The 19,183-nt window shown below is 31.6% G+C and overlaps 2 protein-coding genes across 6 annotated transcripts in view; both read left to right on the top strand.

Moving 5' to 3' along the window:
• Positions 1 to 9,846, top strand: part of LOC101242355 (syntaxin-1A-like) — a 14,997-nt gene extending 5,151 nt beyond the window's left edge. Inside the window, exons 7-9 of one of the 5 annotated variants that reach the window (XM_009862670.3) lie at positions 579 to 689; positions 4,427 to 4,545; positions 4,605 to 5,975. In XM_009862670.3, coding sequence (XP_009860972.1) covers positions 579 to 689; positions 4,427 to 4,513 — 198 coding nt within the window. In that variant the 3' untranslated portion in view covers positions 4,514 to 4,545; positions 4,605 to 5,975. Of the gene's footprint in view, positions 1 to 578; positions 892 to 4,426; positions 4,546 to 4,601; positions 5,976 to 9,378 lie in introns of those variants that run through there. The other 4 variants (XM_018815055.2, XM_026837833.1, XM_009862671.3 and 1 more) reach the window with 4 other exon arrangements.
• Positions 9,847 to 13,170: 3,324 nt separating this feature from the next.
• Positions 13,171 to 19,183, top strand: part of LOC104266451 (von Willebrand factor-like) — a 34,232-nt gene continuing 28,219 nt past the window's right edge. Inside the window, 6 exon segments of the mRNA XM_026837835.1 lie at positions 13,171 to 13,553; positions 14,142 to 14,214; positions 17,639 to 17,684; positions 17,991 to 18,145; positions 18,455 to 18,547; positions 18,944 to 19,039. Coding sequence (XP_026693636.1) covers positions 14,160 to 14,214; positions 17,639 to 17,684; positions 17,991 to 18,145; positions 18,455 to 18,547; positions 18,944 to 19,039 — 445 coding nt within the window. The 5' untranslated portion in view covers positions 13,171 to 13,553; positions 14,142 to 14,159.

Raw genomic sequence — 19,183 nt, 5'->3', positions numbered from 1 at the left:
GGATGTTCATAACTGACAGCTGTAAACATATGTATAGATGTCAAATCATTGCCTCTACATGTATTTTGCATTGCATATTATCCTATAAACTCATAGAAATCATATAAAATGTATTTGAATGTTTATATGGTAGGGCGGGGGAAGATAGGACACCTTTTTATTATAGTTTATTGTTCCGTTTGGAAGAACATTTAATAAATTATAAAACCGTATCCTCAGGAATCCCATGGACCGTGGTTAATTGTTTATAACATGATCGTAATATTTGGGTGTCCCATCTTCCCCACACTACTATATTTATATTTCTTACTTGTAATATCAGTCTATGTTTATTGTTGTTGTGCAAATACTTAAGATAAGTCTGGATTGTGGAAATGAACATTTCATCATATTTTGTATAGGATTTAATGTATAGTCTATTTGTCACATGCTATTTTGTAAATTAAATTTTGTAAGAGCATGTTGCATTGATACTTTATACATAACATTCAATATACATATATACACATACACATTTAGTAAGCTATAGTCAATCTTACATAATACAGATTATATTTAACGAATTATATTTTCAACAGGGTGAAATGGTGAACCAAATAGAATACAACGTAACGAGCGCTGCAAGTTACGTTGAAACTGCCAATACTGAGATTAAAAAAGCCGTTAAATATCAAAGCGCTGCGCGAAAGGTAAAAGTAATCTTACCGACCCCTTTTACCCCACCCCCTACCCCCCCTTTGAACCCCATACCTGCCCCTAAATCTTTGGTACCCCACAAAGGGAGAGATTATTGATAGAATAGAATACAATGTGGAACATTCGGTTGATTACGTGGAGCGAGCCGTCTCAGACACCAAGAAAGCAGTCAAGTATCAGAGCAAAGCAAGAAGGGTAAGCCATTGTGACACCGAGCATGAGCATTGTGATGTCACTGTCTTTGTTGTGATGGTCTGTGTTTTGAGTAGTCGGTTTCACATGTGATTAGTTTTGTCCAGTGGATGTTTAATTGTTTTGTCAAACTGAAATTGTATATTTCTGCAATGGCCAGTTATTAATGCGTAAGGTGTCTCACTTATGATTCACTCTAAGTGTGTAAAAGATCTTCTAGCAATTGTTTGTTTTATGATTTTAAAGGACCTAAGTTGCGTCTGCCAATGGTAGCAGAGCCAAGCCTTGAACTTATACACTGGGTGACTGGGCTACATGCGAGCGCGTTAAACGCTGTTCCACACATGGCAGCAATACCATATATATATACATGATTTAGGTGTTTGCACAATGGCGTTTAAAAAGCTAGTGTAAGTTGTTTGAAGCCACCATGTGTATTCTGCATAAGACACTAGTAAATAAGTTTCGCTGCGAGTATCAGTAAGCGTTGATTTTTATGGTTCAGTGATTATTATGATTTAATGATATCTACTGCGATACACCAACGTTGCTCTAAGTTACGCTGCCATGTGATGTTAAAATGTGTTCAAGGGTTAATTATAATAATCTAATGATATCTTCTAACTATGCATGACAGGGGAAGGCCTTATATGTGACGTTTTAACTATGGATAAGTAGGCACCTTAAAACGCCTTATACGTAGTGTTTTAAAATGTCTGTAATATTAATCAAGCAAATGGGACAACTGTGGCCCACAACCTGTGCCGCTCATACAAATTACGGGACTTTAGTATGCTATGCTGTGTGGAATTACAGGATATCAAACCCCAGACTCGATTTTGTTTAAAAAAATCTTTATTAGCTGTTTGTACTTTTAATAGTGTATCGTGTATTATTTGAGTTGTATAGAATATGTCACCTAAACATAATATAAGAAGTGGACCAAATATATAGTATGTCACAAATTATTCTGTGATACAGAAATAGATTATTTCTCGCATCACAATCACTATTATCACATCATTAGATAAGACTCCATTATTGATTGTGGTTGATCAGTTGTTGGCTGTGTGGCGAGCTATTATTAATCTCTTGGTAGCTACTATTTAGTTTTGTGGCTTGTTTTATTCAGAGAAATTTTTAAACTGAATTATTTGTTGCAGAATTTATAATAATGTGGCGTCTCTTTAGATTGAAACCAACTTTGTAAAATCGGATGTTTAATTTTAAAGTGACAATAACTGACATTTCATTTTTTTTATTTGTTGACACATTTTACCATAAGTGGTCTTAAAACCAATGATGTCCCATCTTTTATTGACTTTTTAATGGGAAAATTGAAATCTGTAAATCTGAACTGGTTCTTTATGCAATATCTTATTTGGAGCAAAGTTTTGACGTCTTTTTTGGTCTTACATCACTGCAAATTCAGCTAATTTGGCTTTTGAATGCAGGAATTTATGTTGTTGTATAGTACAGCTAGATAGACATGTTGTGTTATTTGTTGTATTGTTTATTTCTGCTCTAAATGAAAGAGTTGTCATAATTACCAACACAAAGCTGTGGAAACAATTGTTGCTTGATATTTAAACAGGATTTTTAAAACTATTCATTATTTAAATGGGAGATACTTTTGTTGATAAGGATGCACATTACATAACAATTAGGTATTCTAGGATATCCTGCGTAACGGGCAAATTGAATATAAAGCGAAAACGGCCAATGCGAAACATATAGCAACCTTTCGAGTGACGTTGCGAACTGTTTTCTTTCGGAAGTCCCACAAATACAAGGATAATTTTGTATGTGCATCCCTATTTATTGGTCAAACTTACTCCACAAATGAGGATCTCATAATCCCGAACACTGGTGTTTTGTTTGGTATTTTGTTTCTTGCACTGAGGCTACTTCTTCTACAATATAGAGCATAGTTTGAAAACCTGGTTTAATCATGTGGAGAAGTTATTATTGTGGAGAATCTTATTGAAACCTGGTTTATTCATGTGGAGAAATATGAACAGAATAGTTCTTGGTGTTCGGTGAAGGTAGTCCTAGGATACAGCATACCAACTTAAGAGTTACATGCACCTAACAATACTGGTGCTGTGCTGAGATCATTTGGGATGGAATATAGAAAATAGTTTGTAAACCTCTGTTTCATGGATGTGGATAAAAGTTTCTAGTGTTATGTTGTCTCTACTACATTGAGGCTAGATATTGTGTAATATAGAAAATAGCTGATAAACCTGGTATAAAAACATCTGGATTCAACATTAGAGAGTTCCTAATGTAGTCATACAGGTTAATGAATCCTACAGCAAAAAAACTTGTATTTTGTTTTCTCCGACACTGGTGCCAGTTCCTATGTAATATTGGACATGTTGCGATGTTGGGAATGTTTAAAGCATCTGGATTCTGGATTGGACAGTTCTAAATGGAATATGGTGCCAGGTTACCAGTCAATATATCTTGCAACAGAGGACAGCCATAAGTGTAATGCAGTGCCATGAATGATATTCTCGGCTGCCGACTGCTTTACTTATTATAGAAGTAAGTCGGTCAAAATCTAACGACTTAAATTTCATTCGGCAACTTAAAAAGCTAAAGCAAGTTTAGGCGGCGACTAGTTTAGTCAATAGCCGGGAATGTCATCTCAGTTTAAAGGTCTATATATCTTGCAACAGATTCAGGTTGTTTAGAATATATCCCAGATTACAGAACAAAGTTAAGCCAAAGCTTCCCACACCTTACAACAGTTTCCAAACCTCAACCCATTTACCCCCAACCCCTTCCTATATTTCACCTTACCTAACTATTATTTAAGTTTAATAAACCAAGTACAAACCAGTGGTCCTTAACCTTATTGATAAGATTGGAAACGTACATTGGATTTCAATTCCATTCCAAAATATCGCATGTTAAACCAGACTTTGTACAATCCCCCAAAAGCTAATTTCCTTGTTAATGTTCAAACATTTACTATCTTAGCAATGCAAAGTATAAACTAGTTATAATTTAGTTGACATGCATTGTAACCCCAACATAGAATCTGAATAATAGTTGCTAAAATAAAAATCAAATCGCTCAGAAAATGTCTTTATGATGACTGTTCTTATGGACAATATCTGCCCCGAATCTCAGGTCTCAATATAGACATTATATAGGTTGCCTAGAGGTTAAGAACCACTGGTTTAAATGGTAACTTTATAATATTACAATTTTTTTGTTCTAATGTTCTAGTTTCATTTTTGACCTGATTCCTGATAATTAATTTCAAACCCAATTTAAAAAATCAAAAGAGCCTAAAAAATGAAATCAATAAAGATTGTTTTGACAAGTTTCCCAGACTAATATGACAGTTGAGTATATCATGTACACACTCAGAATAGCTTTAATAATCATCATTGAATTATTTATCAAAATTTCACCAATTTGTTTTTCATATTTTTATATGAAACAGAACACACAATTAGTTTAACAGTTGAATACATAGTATATAAGTAAGCTTAACCTTTTTTTTTTCTAAATTTTTCCGCAGAAAAAAATTATCATCATCGTAATTGTTCTAATTGTGCTTGCTGTAATTGGAATTATAGTAGGGGTTTCTGTCGGTACTAAGACTTAAGCACCAAAGGTCTGCCTATCCTACCAACCCAGGTTAGGTGCCTATAGGAGTTGAGAAACTCAGTAAAATTAACAGGAGCAATTTTCCGCAGAAAAAAATTATCATCATCGTAATCATTCTTATTGTGCTCGGTGTCATTGGACTTATAGTAGGGTTAACTGTTGGTTAAGAACCAACGTGACTTACAACAAAGTGCCAACATTACATACAAGGGGTTTACAGATGTAATTGCAGTGTCCATGCACCCTGCACTTGTACTTTGCTTTTACTGACCCTTATACTTCAATATGTTCCACTTGTACAAACAATTTACTTTCCCACTATGTAGCATGGCTAAGGCACTGGTGTCCCGTTTTCCCCAAATTGGTTTGACTTTTAAATTCTTCATAAATTACTAGATAATTAGTAAAAAATATGCAAAAACTATTATTTGTGCTTGAAATTTCAATTATTGGGACCTGATTTTATTCTTACAACTCCTTAAAAAAATAGGAAATCACATTTAATTCAAAAGTTTGGGGTAATGGGTCAACTCTGGCCTAAATCCCAGTTCCCTTGAAATGCTACTATGTAAGACCCATATAGAATTGAATGCAAGCTAGCTGTTCATGGTTTCAATTATTCCTGACTACACCTTGCAATAAGTCCACGCAATACTTTTGACTTGTGTCAGCATTTGTAATTAAAACAGAACAGCCGTAAAAAGACGGTCAAATTAAAAGTGATTTTTTATTTCATTTTATTCTTTAGATTATATTTTTGTTGTTTTAACGCTAATAATAATGTTGTTACTTATTTGTCAACAATTTCGATTATTCCATCTTCTATATCTCACTGTTACATCACAAAGGGTCTTATTGATATTTTAATTCCAAATAATAATCCCAACAAACAAAATAAATGACATACGGCCCAATTCCAAATTTGTTCCAATTTCAGTCCATGAAATTCACCGTGGCATCAGGCAAATGCCACTGTTATAGTTTGCAACTGTGGCGAAAAAATAGCCACCGTAGAATTGGATTTGCTTCTGTGGCAGTAAAGAATGCCACAGTAGTAACTACTTTATCAAGGCAAATTGTAGTTATTAAAAAAATGCATTTAATATTCTTGGGTGTGATATTGCATCCTCAAGAACGAGCATGCGGTAAATTGCCGTGGTAGATTAAGTTTCCATGGCGATTATGTTGCCACGGTGATGCGAGGTGAATTTCATGGACTTCCATTATTTTAATTCTTTCTTTATGACATCATAACCAACTGTGTCCGTCACCAATTGAAGCAGCCTTAATTTTGTACCTCATCCAAGTCCCCATAACTTATCAGATTTCTATGCTTAACATGTACAAGTACTTTGTGCTCGTTTTAAAGTGCGAAAATTTTTATTTAATCCATTTTCAACTTGTGATGGATAAATCTATTTTGCTCCTTTAAGAATATACCAAAAAATAATTGAAAAAAATTGTGTTTTCTGTTTTGTTCTGTTCAGTTACAGAGTTTTTACAACTCCTTTAAGGGTTTAAAACAGTCTGAATGACACGTATGCAGACAGACAGAGACAGTGTACAATAGAAGGGTGCAAACACTACATACTGTCTACATATGCTGTCTAAAGTTTTATACCAAAAGGAATATACCAAAAATATTAAAACATGTGTTTTCTGTTTTGTTCAGTTACATAATTTATTTACTCCTTTGAGATTTCAAAGCAGTCTAAATGGAATATTTGTATGGCAGTGTATAATGTAAGGCTGTGAACAATATATATACTGTCTTTTTCTGTGTACTACATATACTGCCCGGATTAGTTTTTTGAGGACTATACCAAAAATGTTATAATTTGTATTTTCTGTTGTGTTAGTTCCAGCAATTTTCTAAACTAATGATTAAAACAACCTGTATTGCTGATGTCACCATGCTGCGAGACATCAGGGTATTGATTTGGTTGTCTCATATTACCTGGTGATGCCTCGTCGTATGGCAGATGAAACGCGCGTGCAATAAACTTAATCTTTTAAAATAAAATTAGTTTCTTATTCCTAAAATGTCAATTTAATAACACCAATGTTTCGACTGCCATTCAAGGATACATCATCTCCTGCAACATTACATGCAACTTCTAAAAAAAGGTTAAATGTCTTTTTTGACATTCTGTCATCTCTCTCAAACCCACAATGAAATAACACAATGTGTCCTTAATTTGCAAATAAGAGTTGGTGTGATAGGGGAACTCTACGTGTCTTGTTGTAGGACCTCACCTATATAGAATAGAATGTGCATATACAATGTTGTGGTAATGAGGCAACTCTGCCCCAAATCCCAGGTTCCATGGCGTGCCTCACTGTACGACCTCACCCATATAGAATAGAATGTGCATATACAATGTTGGGGTAATGAGGCAACTCTGGCCTAAATCCCAGGTCCTCTGGATCTCACCCATATACAACAGAACACAAATATACAACAAGATACCTTAGGCCTTCAGTGTCAACCGATGTATTCCAATTTGTTCATAATTTTGTTGAAATGATTTTAGTTTTTAATTTTAATCAAGTTGTTTTGTAATCTTTACTCTGATGTTTATGATTTGCGATATCAATTTGAATTTATTCTTTAATTCCTTGGTTTTTATTCTTAAATTTCTTAAATATTTAATTCATTATGATGAAACAAAAAGTTTTAATTTTCAATTCTGTAAAATAATTTGTGTCTTGGTTTTGCAATGGTGTTGTTATTTTATGGTTGTTTAAATTATTGTTTAATTTCAATTTGTTATAAGATAAAGCACTTAGATATAATAACTACTGTGAACTGAGTTTAATATTACTTATAATTTATCCACAATTTGTGTTCAGTTTTAATTATTGTCTACAATGCTTAACTAGAGTGTTATGTGACTGAAATGAAATTGGTTTTTAAGGTTCAAGTATATTGGTATTGATTTGGATAAATGAGTAGGGATGTGGTTCTATTGTATTTGTATCATGGGCGCCAAACTCTTATAAACACAGGGGAGGCAGGGATAGTTAGGCGCACAATCTTGTGAAACAAATCTAACTTATTGGTTGTAATGTTTACGGATATAGTAATTAATGCAAAAATGGTGTGTCTAAATATCCCAGCTTCCTCTGCATTTTAAAATGCTTTTTTTTTAAAACACGCCTACTCTTGCAACTTCAGGTTTGGCACCTACAATATCAGTAATAAAATAAAATTTCTAATTTTGGACTTTTTAGGGAAAATTCAGGGGTTGGCCAGCCTACCTTGCCACCCCAGGTTTGGAGCCTATATTGTCTATTGTTAGGTCACAATGTTCTTTATTGCAGAAGAAATGGATGATTTTACTCTGCTGTGGTCTTCTTGTTATTCTGCTTGTTATTACTGTTGTTCTTGCTGTTGTGTTAAGTTGATATTCGTTTGTTTGTTAATATTTCTGTATCCTCCAAAACTTAAAAGTTCAACCTGTACAAGTACATATATACTGTTTGATGTAAATCAGTACAGTTACAAATAAATATAATAAAGACCATAATGTGCCATGAGTTGAGATAAGTTTCTTGTTTTTATAAGCGTCAGGTATTTTGTGAGCAGAAATCTGTCAGATTGTCACAGTGAGCCTGAGGTGTACACCTATGTTATAACTCAACAGTGAGCATGAGGTGTATGAATACACCATGTGTGTCTGGTGTATAAGAAGACACCCATGTTATAACTTGACAGTGAGCATGAGGTGTATGAATACACCATGTGTGTCTTGTGTATAAGAAGACACCCATGTTATAACTCAACAGTGAGCATGAGGTGTATGAATACACCATGTGTGTTAGGTGTATAAGAAGACACCCATGTTATAACTCGACAGTGAGCATGAGGTGTATGAATACACCATGTGTGTCTGGTGTATAAGAAGACACCCATGTTATAACTCGACAGTGAGCATGAGGTGTATGAATACACCATGTGTGTCTGGTGTATAAGAAGACACCCATGTTATAACTCGACAGTGAGCATGAGGTGTATGAATACACCATGTGTGTCTGGTGTATAAGAAGACACCCATGTTATAACTCGACAGTGAGCATGAGGTGTATGGATACACCATGTATGTTTGGTGTATAAGAAGACACCCATGTTGTAACTCGGCAACAAGCATGAGGTATACAACACACATAAAGAAGAAACACTCAAGCACCATTGCATGGAGAATGGATGTTCGCACAAAGATAGAATGTTGTATTTGTTGTATGTTGCATGCACCAAGTATTTATATCTCAGGTGTGTTGTATTTGTTACACCAGTGCTTCTCAATCCTTTTGCAGCAACCTAAGTATAATGAATAAGTTAATGGCTTTATGAACCAAAATTCCCATAACTACATTTCTTGCAACTTTTTTGTAAACATTCAATAAAATAATTTAACTTTTCCAATAACATTCAAAAGGTTCGTGAACCACTGTAGTAGGCGACCCAACCAAATCAAATGGTGACCCAAGGGTTGAAAAGCACTGATATATTAACCGTTAAAATATATAAGTCTTTTGAATATAACTTTAAGTAAGAATACAACAGTTGCAACATGCACTGTTGACGTATTATATTTTAATAAAAAAGAAATCTACTTATCAATGTATCATATGAAAAATGTATTTTATTGAACATGTTTTAGAGTTTTAGACCATTTATAAGACATTTTATTTCATGTCGTGTCATGCTGTACGAGCTCAAACATAGCATATTTTGCATTTGTTTTAATACATTTTTAAGGTTCAACTTAATTTTCAATGTATAAAATTATAAAAATTTTTCAATGTATAAAAATTATAAAATGTTAGTAAAATTAATCTTGTTGTTTGATATTTTTGCAGAAGAAGATTTGTATGATTGTGTGCTGCATCATCCTCCTTATAATCATCATATCAATAATACTCAGTAGTGTACCTATGTAGCTATGATGTCACAAACGGATCAATGATGTCATCAACATTCTGGTACTTAATGCATGAACGCACAAAGCAATGAACCATGTATTGATCTTACAATGCTAATTACAAAACCGATTCTTACATTACAATGATATTAATCTTTTATCGACATTTTTGCAAATTGATCATAAATATCTTATAAAATAGTTTTTTTAAGTTTTACATTTTCCAACATCAAATTTTGTAATAATGGATATTGTTAATTAAACAACACCATTATTCTATAACAATCAGTAAATTAGACCAAGAATTTAATTTCTTTTAGTTTGGTAATACCAGTCTAATATGAATAAATTAAAGACAGCGTTTAAATCCGAACATATTATCTGTATTTTAAATTTGAACACATTTTAACGTAAAAAAACTTTATGAATTTTTGATCAAATTTGTTTTCATAATTTCTGTTCTCTAGGTGGCGTACTAGAGTCAATTTAATATAATGTAAAAAGTACATTGTTATTTTCTTAACAATTGCAGTAGTAACAATTATTATTTTAAAATTGTAAAGTTAAAATTTATCAATTTTAGACCAGATCTGCACTTTTTAAATGCATGACCAAATTTATGCGAATACTGTAAATTCTAAATACTTTGTGTTGAGCATATATAATACCAACTTATTCTTCTAAATACTTTGTGCTAGAGAACTATAATTTTAAAATACTGTGTGTTGGTAATATTTACTGTTTATTCAAATAAAATTTTTAAGCGAAAATTTTCATAATGCCTAATCTTCAAATTAAATCAAACTGATTATTAATGAAGTTTTCTTTCTAAAATTATATTAACAATGCTGTTTTTTGTTTAAATTTGTGCCAGGTGCAAGGTATAACATTAATTTATAAATACCTAAAATCTTATGATACCTTAAATTATAAATAATCATTTTTTCTTAATTGTTGCATTTTTGTGTCAAATTGTTTACTGATATATTGCCCATTGTTGCATGTACAATGGCTATTGTTTATCTGATAATTCGGTTTAATATAAAAACAAAGTAGCATGTAAAAGTTTAGAATTTTTCTTTATTTAATTTATTTATTTTTCACATTGCAAACTTTAACAAGTCATAAAATGATATTTGAAATTTCTAGTAATAAATTATTATTTAAAATCTTTTGCAACACCAAATTGAATAAATTTGTTCAGAAATTGGTTTAAACACGCAAAGCAAATGCTTCTTGGGCGTTTTTTATTCGATAACAATAATGTTTCTCCTTTTATTATTTCGTCATAATGGCGACTGTGACGTAACTTGACTGTTTGTTTTGGAATGCACGTCTTTTCATTGTCCTTCTGTGTTTGAATAGTCTGATCAGTGCATTTGTGACGAACACTAAGCATTGTTGCGTAATATTTAAACTATATCAATACAATTATATTATATGAAAAGGCGTCATTAGTTTTGAAAATATTTATTCAAAGTTTGAAACAAATTAAAATAAGTTTTTCATGAAAAACAGCTTAAACTTTAATTCTCTCTGAATACAGTGGTGGAAATCAAATTAATTAAAAATTAAAAAGAAGGGAATTAGCAGCAAAACAACATTTATTAAAAACAGTACTTGAAAAAATGTCAAATAAAATTGTGGTTATTTAACCGATAATAAATGATAAAAACTCATACTGGGTTGAAGTTAACTAAAGCAGCAAGCAGAAGGGAATTAGCAGCAAAACAACAGTTATAAAAACATTTATGTCTAAATCTTCTTTAAAAATAATTGAATATAGCTTATTGCTATAAAAGTACATCTTTAAAAAAAGTTAAAAAATACAAAAAAAATATCTTTAAAAAATAGATTTTCTTCTTAAAGTTATTTAAACATAATTATCACCAACTCTGTAAAGTCTTGGTTACCATGGCTTCTATTTACTTATAAGGTGGCCAGACATATTCATTGTGTGTTTGCTTAGCTACCTTACTGTATGGGGAAATACGGTCTTTAAGTTTATTAACCTTTATTAATTCTTTGATGCTTGAACTTGACGGAGGGTGGGAACGCGTTTGTATGATTTTAAAGCTGAAAAGATAATATTTGTCAGTCTTTTTGACTTTTAAAGACCTTTTATTTAACTTTTGATTCTTCCATATAAAAGTGTCTAATAATGTTTTTTCCCACCTTTTATATTATAATGTCATAAAGCTACAAAAGAAATAAGTTCTCTTTTTTGCACAACGATTAGTTGGACAAGGTTTCTTTTATCACTTGATCCTGACTGTTATTTCCTTATGAAAAAGTCCAAGCTTATGAGAACTAGATCAGGCCAGATTTACAGAATTTATCACCTTTTTTGTTCTCTGATTTATAACAAAATAATATGACTTATGACATCATACAAGGTGTCATGACATCATATCAGTGATTGAGACAACATAATCTGTATATTGTCTGCTTCCACACAAAGACATAAATACATTACACCCATATTAATGCCAGATACATAACCCACATATGTAAACTGTTGTGCATGTCATATTAATTTAAATCAGTGGTTCTTAAACTTTTTGTATGGTTTACCCTTTTAACAAAGTTGCTTATCACATTAACCCCTAACATGTAATATAGCATCTATTTATTAAAAAGCAGAAACAACTAATTACATCAGTTAAAGTGATGTGGAATTCGATTAGTACTTCATTTACCCCCTAAATTCATTTACTCCCTAAATTTTAGGAATTTACCCCAAGGAGTAAATTTACCTCAGTTTAAGAAACGCTGATCTAAATCACCCAACATTTATTTTTAATAGTATTGGCATTTATATAAAGTGACCTGAATATTAAAATGGATAAAGTAAAGTTATACGGGTAACTTAATAGAATGGGGCGACTGAGTTTATATATATTCAACAAAAGTTTTTTAAGGTCACGCCTGCTTTTATTTATTCGAACCCAAGCATTACAAATCGATATTTTCCATAAGATATTTCAATTTTCCATAAGATATTTTAATTTTCCATAGAATATTTTAATTTTCCATAAGATATTTTAATTTTCCATAAGATATTTTAATTTGCGATATTTTCCATAAGATATTTTAATTTTTTCGTTATTTTCCATAAGATCTTTCATTTTTTGATATTTTTCCGAAGATATTTCATTTTTTCGAAGATATTTTATTTTTGATATTTTCCATCAGATATTTCATTTTTTCGGTATTTTTTAGAAGATATTTCATTTTTTTGAAGATATTTCATTTTCGTTATTTTCCATAAGATCTATGTTCCATTCTCCCCACACAGCTAAACTTCTCCACCCCCTCCATATTTATCAAAACCAATCCCTACCTTGATTGAATCCAGATTCAAATTGAACTTAAAAATATTTCACTCATTGTCTGTTATTAAGCAATGCGTGGGTAAGTTGATATGTGGTGTTAAAATAGTTTGTGTTTAATTAATATTAAACTATGTATTTACATCGTTTTTGTTTAAGTAGCATTTGAATATTATTGGGTAGTAATACTTGAATTTTTCCTCTTTTTTGGCTTTTTTGTTTAATTTTAAGTAGGTTGTCTCTAAACAAGTTTGGCAATTTAATTTATCTGTTTGAACTTAAATTTGTTTATATTTGTTGTATTTTTCCACATAACACTTGCAAAAGTTTAAACAGTTTTAACAAATTCTTGTGTTTTTATTTACAAACTTTAATTTAAAAAAATTGTTATTGTATTTTTAACTTAATTTCCTAACGACTCAATTTTTTCATAAATTTATTTTCCAGAAAATTCCATTTTTCCAGAAAGAAATTGAATTTGCCCAGAACAATCATGGGCAGATCCCTTTCAAACTTTGCTATTTGCTCAAGCTTTTGTGAGAAGTGTTCATGTTTGCTTATCAACGTCTTTACGGCAAATGAAGAAAATCTTGCCCTGTAAGTCCACACGGGCGTCGACAAAGTTAGACAAGGCTTAGCAAATAACTTTAATGATTAATCTTTACCAAACGCCGATATAAATTGATTCACTTTCCTTAAATCTTTAGTCTTGTTCTGCTCCTGTTGAGACTTAAGAAGATTATTCTTTCTAAAGAAAAAATATAGAGTTTAAAAGAACAAGGTGAAATTGATCGCATCTTATATTTAATATTTATATTTTATTAATCATTATATTTTTAATCGGTTAATTAAATAATATTAATATTGGTATTTTTATCTTTAGGTAGTAGTATTTCTGAAGACAGTGGCACATGTGCTCCAAACATGTGCTGTATATTTACATAATTTAATGCTATGTAAACTTGAAATAGTAAAAATACAATATACTGCTTAATCAAATTCATTTAAATGTATATAACAAACTTTTTTATAAAAGCTTATACAGTAATGGCAGATTACGAAGTCTTTATGTAAATAATAGAAAACTTACAAAATTGTTAATTAATTAATTATAATTATTCTTTTTAAAAACACAAATAAAGTTACAAAATACTTCCTTACGAATTTAATTAACATTCCTACAACAAAACATAAAGGAAAAGCCTTTCATGGTAATACAATTTTGGCAATTATCTATTTCAATATCACACGCAGATGTAACTGCTTTAAAATTTTCAATTAAAATGAAAGTTTTGTATATTACAGCCTAAAATTATACGAAGCGTTTTTTAAATAATAACCCAAAAAATTTAGCAACTATTCTTAACAGGACACGCGCAAAGCTAAGATGAAGACTCAGTTTGTCTTCATGGGATGCCTGGTGCTTGCTTCTATCACGCAAGGTATTTATACAAATATACAAAACTAACATTTCCCTTCAGGTGTAAGGACCTATTCGTCTCGTTTATGTTTTATTCAATGGCAAATAAATCCAAATATTATTTTATTGCCGTCGGTGTAAAACACGGAAAGTGCTTCACTGGTTTTATTCTTGAAGAAGTTTTAAGGACTGTATGTTTTGTTTCGCATATTTTCGTTCTTATACCAACCAAACCCTAGTTAAAACCTATACACAACTTATTAGTTAGTAAGCGTAAGCAATACCGCTACACCTTGCTTATTACGCCACAATGCCTTGAATGTTTCTTTTAATTTGTTTACTTCGTAAATATTTACAACTTTTGTACAAACAAAGGAATGTATTCAGCTGGTGGTTTGGGGGGGAATATCCTTAAATACTCAGAACTTAAGATAGTTAAAAACTGTTAAATATGCCGTAAACCTTATTTTTGCCTTTAACAATAAAGATGTAATAAAAAGCAATAAACAGACAGGAATTAATATCCATAAAACAGTTGTAACAACGGGCTATGAATAACATATAGGTTTAAAAGAATCCGCTGAATTGGGGGAATGCTAATCCCAAATTTGTGAAATTGTTGTTTTTAGAGGGTTAATAAACTGAGAGTTTTTAGTTGTTGTTTTATTCTATATCATGTTCTATGATGTGACACACCTGGGGACTTGGAAATCAGGAAAGACTCGCTCACTACCCCTTTAAACATAAAGATATTAACTTGTTTGATAATCCATTGATAAATTCTAATTCGTTTTGTAGCTTCAACTTAATCTTTATAGAAGAGTTTAATTGGAAGTTAACTTCTGTAATAAACTTTAATAACTTCTTGGACAAGGATTGTTATTTCTTTAGGTTCCCTTTACTTAGTAATCACATTATGGAGAATTGTGCAAGTTAATGCTACTTATGTTCTTGAATAAAGTAATATGCAAAAACCGTTTATATAAAAAGTCCTATGTTTGTTTCAATAAGTGGATGAATGTAATTTATTTATCCTCGCTTGGTGGGGCAACAACAGTCGTTATAACACGGGTGTTCTGTTTCATACACCTTTTGCCCGCTTGAGAGTTATCACGTATGTAACTTATTTATCCTCGCATGGCGGGGCAACGGTAATCGTTATAACACGAGTGTTCTCTTTTATAAATTTGCGGTAAAAACTTTAAAAACAGCAGTTTCGGGCTCCACACTTAAATAAATAGGAGAATTCATATCCATGTGTCTTCACATAAACTAACATCCTGGTCAAATGTAAACACCAGGTTTTAAAGGCCGTACTTGAAACTTGGGAAATGTGTGGTTTTTTAGATTAATCCGCCTTAAAATTCCAACAGAATAAATAAGTAAAATACAAATTTTGCAAGTGTATATCTGTTTCAAAATACTACCTAAGATAACAGGGTTTTTAGATGCATAAAACGCAGATTTTCTGGTCAGTTTCAATACAAACAATACAGGCATATGTATAAGAAAATCATATCATAAACATGAGGTGTAATGTTCATATATGTGTTCAAACACAAAACATATGTGTTGTGAGTTAAAACACAGATTTTTATTTATCTTTTCTTATATGATATCGAAGACTAATCAGAATAACATTTTGTTCACAATATACCTTATCTTTCACAGTAACTTTAGTTTGTAACTACTATTGTCCTCCAAACTGTTTGCCAAAATCCCAAGAAAACTAAACAAATATTAACTTAGCGCTTGCCAATAAAGTTAGTTCCGATCTCCTTAGATGGCTGTTAAACTTGGCTTTATATTCCTTTCAATTGTAGAAATTCTTTAAAACAATGTGCACTAAGGTTTTATTGCACATAAAAATTTCCATTTTTTTGATTTAAAAAAATTAATATCTGTTTTTAATGAACTGTGGCCATATTATGAGACAAAACCCAATTCTGTAAATTGTCCTACTAGAAGCCAGCCAGGGTATTGTAATTTGTAATTCATAAATCTTTACATTTAGATAATTTATCAAAGTTCTTTCAAAAAAAAGTGTTTTGCTTAAAATACACATTCTTGCTCTTTAAAGGCACAAAAACCATTACTAAAATTAAAGTTTAAATACAACCAGTCTATTATGTGTTATTACGGCATAAATTGTTACATTAATATATTCTATCAAAGTTGTTCTTGGTAAAAAATGTTTATCATCACTTGCGAATACATTTTTCTTAACTTTTACCGGCAGAAGTCTGTTGTTAAAATAAAGTTCAACCAGTGTCATATTAAACTTGAATTGACCACCAAAGTCACTTCAATATTAAGTTTAATAAGCGGGCGGGGTCGTCACCTTAGTAAGCTGTGAACACTGGTAGTCATATTTACCAACAGGGCGTCACACTTTAGTGGGAACTCCTGTTTGCTTATCAACTTTCAAAGATAAAACTAATTCTTTTCTGTGACTCAATGTTTGGGAAATCTTACTCAAGATTTAAGAATTTGAACTTTAATTTGAGTTGTTTTTGACACCTTTATTGTTAATGTATCCCAGTAACTAGTACAGTACTACATTATATTATAAAAAATGTCCTACCAAAAAATACATTTTAAAACATAATAATCGCTTTAAAATACAAAGATTTTGTCGCAATTCAATTTTGTAAGTAAACTTAAAATTAATAAATAGTATAGTAGCCTATGGTGGGGGAAGATGGGACACTTTTTCAATCTAATTTTTTGTCCCATTTGGTAGCAAACAAAGAACATTCAAAGAATTTTAAAACCGTATCCTCACGACTCCCATAGACTGCTGTTAATTGTTAAAAACACGATCAGGATATTTGGATATTTTGTGCTAAAGATGTCCCATCTTCCCCAGCCATACTATATGTTGTAATAAACACAGCAAAATATCAGAATGGAAATTTGCCACAATTTTAGTTTTATATTCAAACAAGGAATTATAGCATATTTGTGGCGAGTGTTAAATGCCATTGACCTTGGCGCAACCTCATATGAAACAAAGTAAATGCCACGATATTCACAACCTCGTTTGTTTATTGAACGGCACCACATTTCAGCCAACTATATAATATATAATAATAATAATAATATAGAGGTTGGAGTATTTGCTTCATAACTAAAGGATACCGGGTTCAATGCTCAATGCTGCCGTTGTGGGGGCATATGTCCTTGGACAAGAATTTCCCAACCCAGTGGTCACTAATGGGTTGTTTAAACTATAGTGTTCTGCTTTACCAGAATACGTTAACGCCCTTTCAATCGTGTTCCACATATTTTGTTCTATTTTTTAACTAATATTCCATTCTATATGTAAAGTCTATATGTAAAAAATTCTATATGTAAAAAAACCATGGGACCTAGGATATGGGATAAATTTAGTGGTTACAAAATATATAAATGCAATAAAATAACTATTTGTTATTTCTATTTAGGTATCAGTGAATCACAAAATGAACAACGGAACAAGCGAAACATTGGGTATGTGGTGATGTCATAATATACTTTGTGATAACAACATTTTGTAAAATTTGAACACCAAACCAGAATCTAGTGTTTTGTAATATATATAACTTTCTATATGGGTGAGGTCCTACAGTAATGCACATTATAACACATGAGATTTAGGCCACAGTTGAGTCATTGCCGCATAGTAATATACTCAGAGATATTTTTACCAATTGTTTTGCTTTTTTTATATTTATATTAACAATATGGGACAACAGAATTCTAGATTGTTTTACCAAATTATCGCTTGATTATGTTTATAATATTCCTTCATTCCAGTGAACTTGATATACCTGACTCACTACTGAGTATTCAGCATCAATCACAAAGTCAAGTCAGTGTGTCATGCGACCCCCCATGTGCCAATGGTGCGTGCGTTGGGGAAAACCAATGTAAATGTGAAGAAGGTTATAGTGGGCCTGCATGCAATGAATGTAAGTTATGTGTTGTGAATATAATGAATTCATGTAATTATATTAGGTGATGCTATCTATTCTATATGAGTGAGGTCCTTGACACATGAATTTAGGTCAGATTAGGTCAATTACTCCAATCACCCATAAAGTTACATAGATGGTAACTTGAAAGTGTGTACGAGGTGTTTGAAACAGAACACCTGTGTTATAATGACTGTCATGTTATGGAATGAGAGAAGAAATAAGTTACATTTAATCAATATCTGAAACCAAATAAATCAGAATGTTTCAACAAGTTACAATAACATTATTTTCACATTGTTTCAGTCGAATGCACAGAGAGCTGTGGGCATGGTAAATGCGTTGCACCCAATACGTGTGAATGTAACACAGGGTGGGGAGGAGAGTCCTGTCATACAGGTATGATGTTTCAAATTGACGAATAAGAAGTTCAAATTTTACAGTTTTTTATTTGAAATAGAGATCTTGGCTTACTTGGATGTGTGAAGCTGTTTTATTAATTGCTTTTAAAAAACTTGTTACCACAAGTTAATTTATTTGAGCCATTGAAGGGCAGAATTAACTTTCAATTTTGTAGTAATTGTTTAAAGTTATTTTTTAAAATCTATTTCTGGTATTTTAAAACACACTTACAGCAGAAAAGTAAATGTATGTCCAAAAACCTAACTATCTACACAAAAATAACTCATACTGAAGGTTTGCCTAATTGCATCATAATAGTTGAACTTTAAAGTAAAATAACCACAACAATTTTTATTTAAATAACTTGTATATTAATTTCCAACCCCTCCCCAGCCACATGTGATGATGAATGTTTAAATGGAGGTTCGTGCTCAGCACCGAACACCTGTACCTGTTTAAAGGGCTGGTCAGGTGATAACTGTGGATCAGGTAAGAAGTGCTGGTGCCTGGGGTTTTCTTGGTAAAGGTCTTATTACACTGGTGTTTCATATCAACAAAGTTGTAATGCTGTGAGTGGATAATAAGTTGTTACATGTGAGCAACTTACGCAAAGTTACATACGTAGTAACTCGT

Source organism: Ciona intestinalis, unplaced genomic scaffold (genome assembly GCF_000224145.3).
Source record: "Ciona intestinalis unplaced genomic scaffold, KH HT000025.2, whole genome shotgun sequence".
In the NCBI taxonomy this organism is placed as follows: domain Eukaryota; kingdom Metazoa; phylum Chordata; class Ascidiacea; order Phlebobranchia; family Cionidae; genus Ciona; species Ciona intestinalis.
This window is presented reverse-complemented; position numbering and strand designations above follow the sequence as displayed.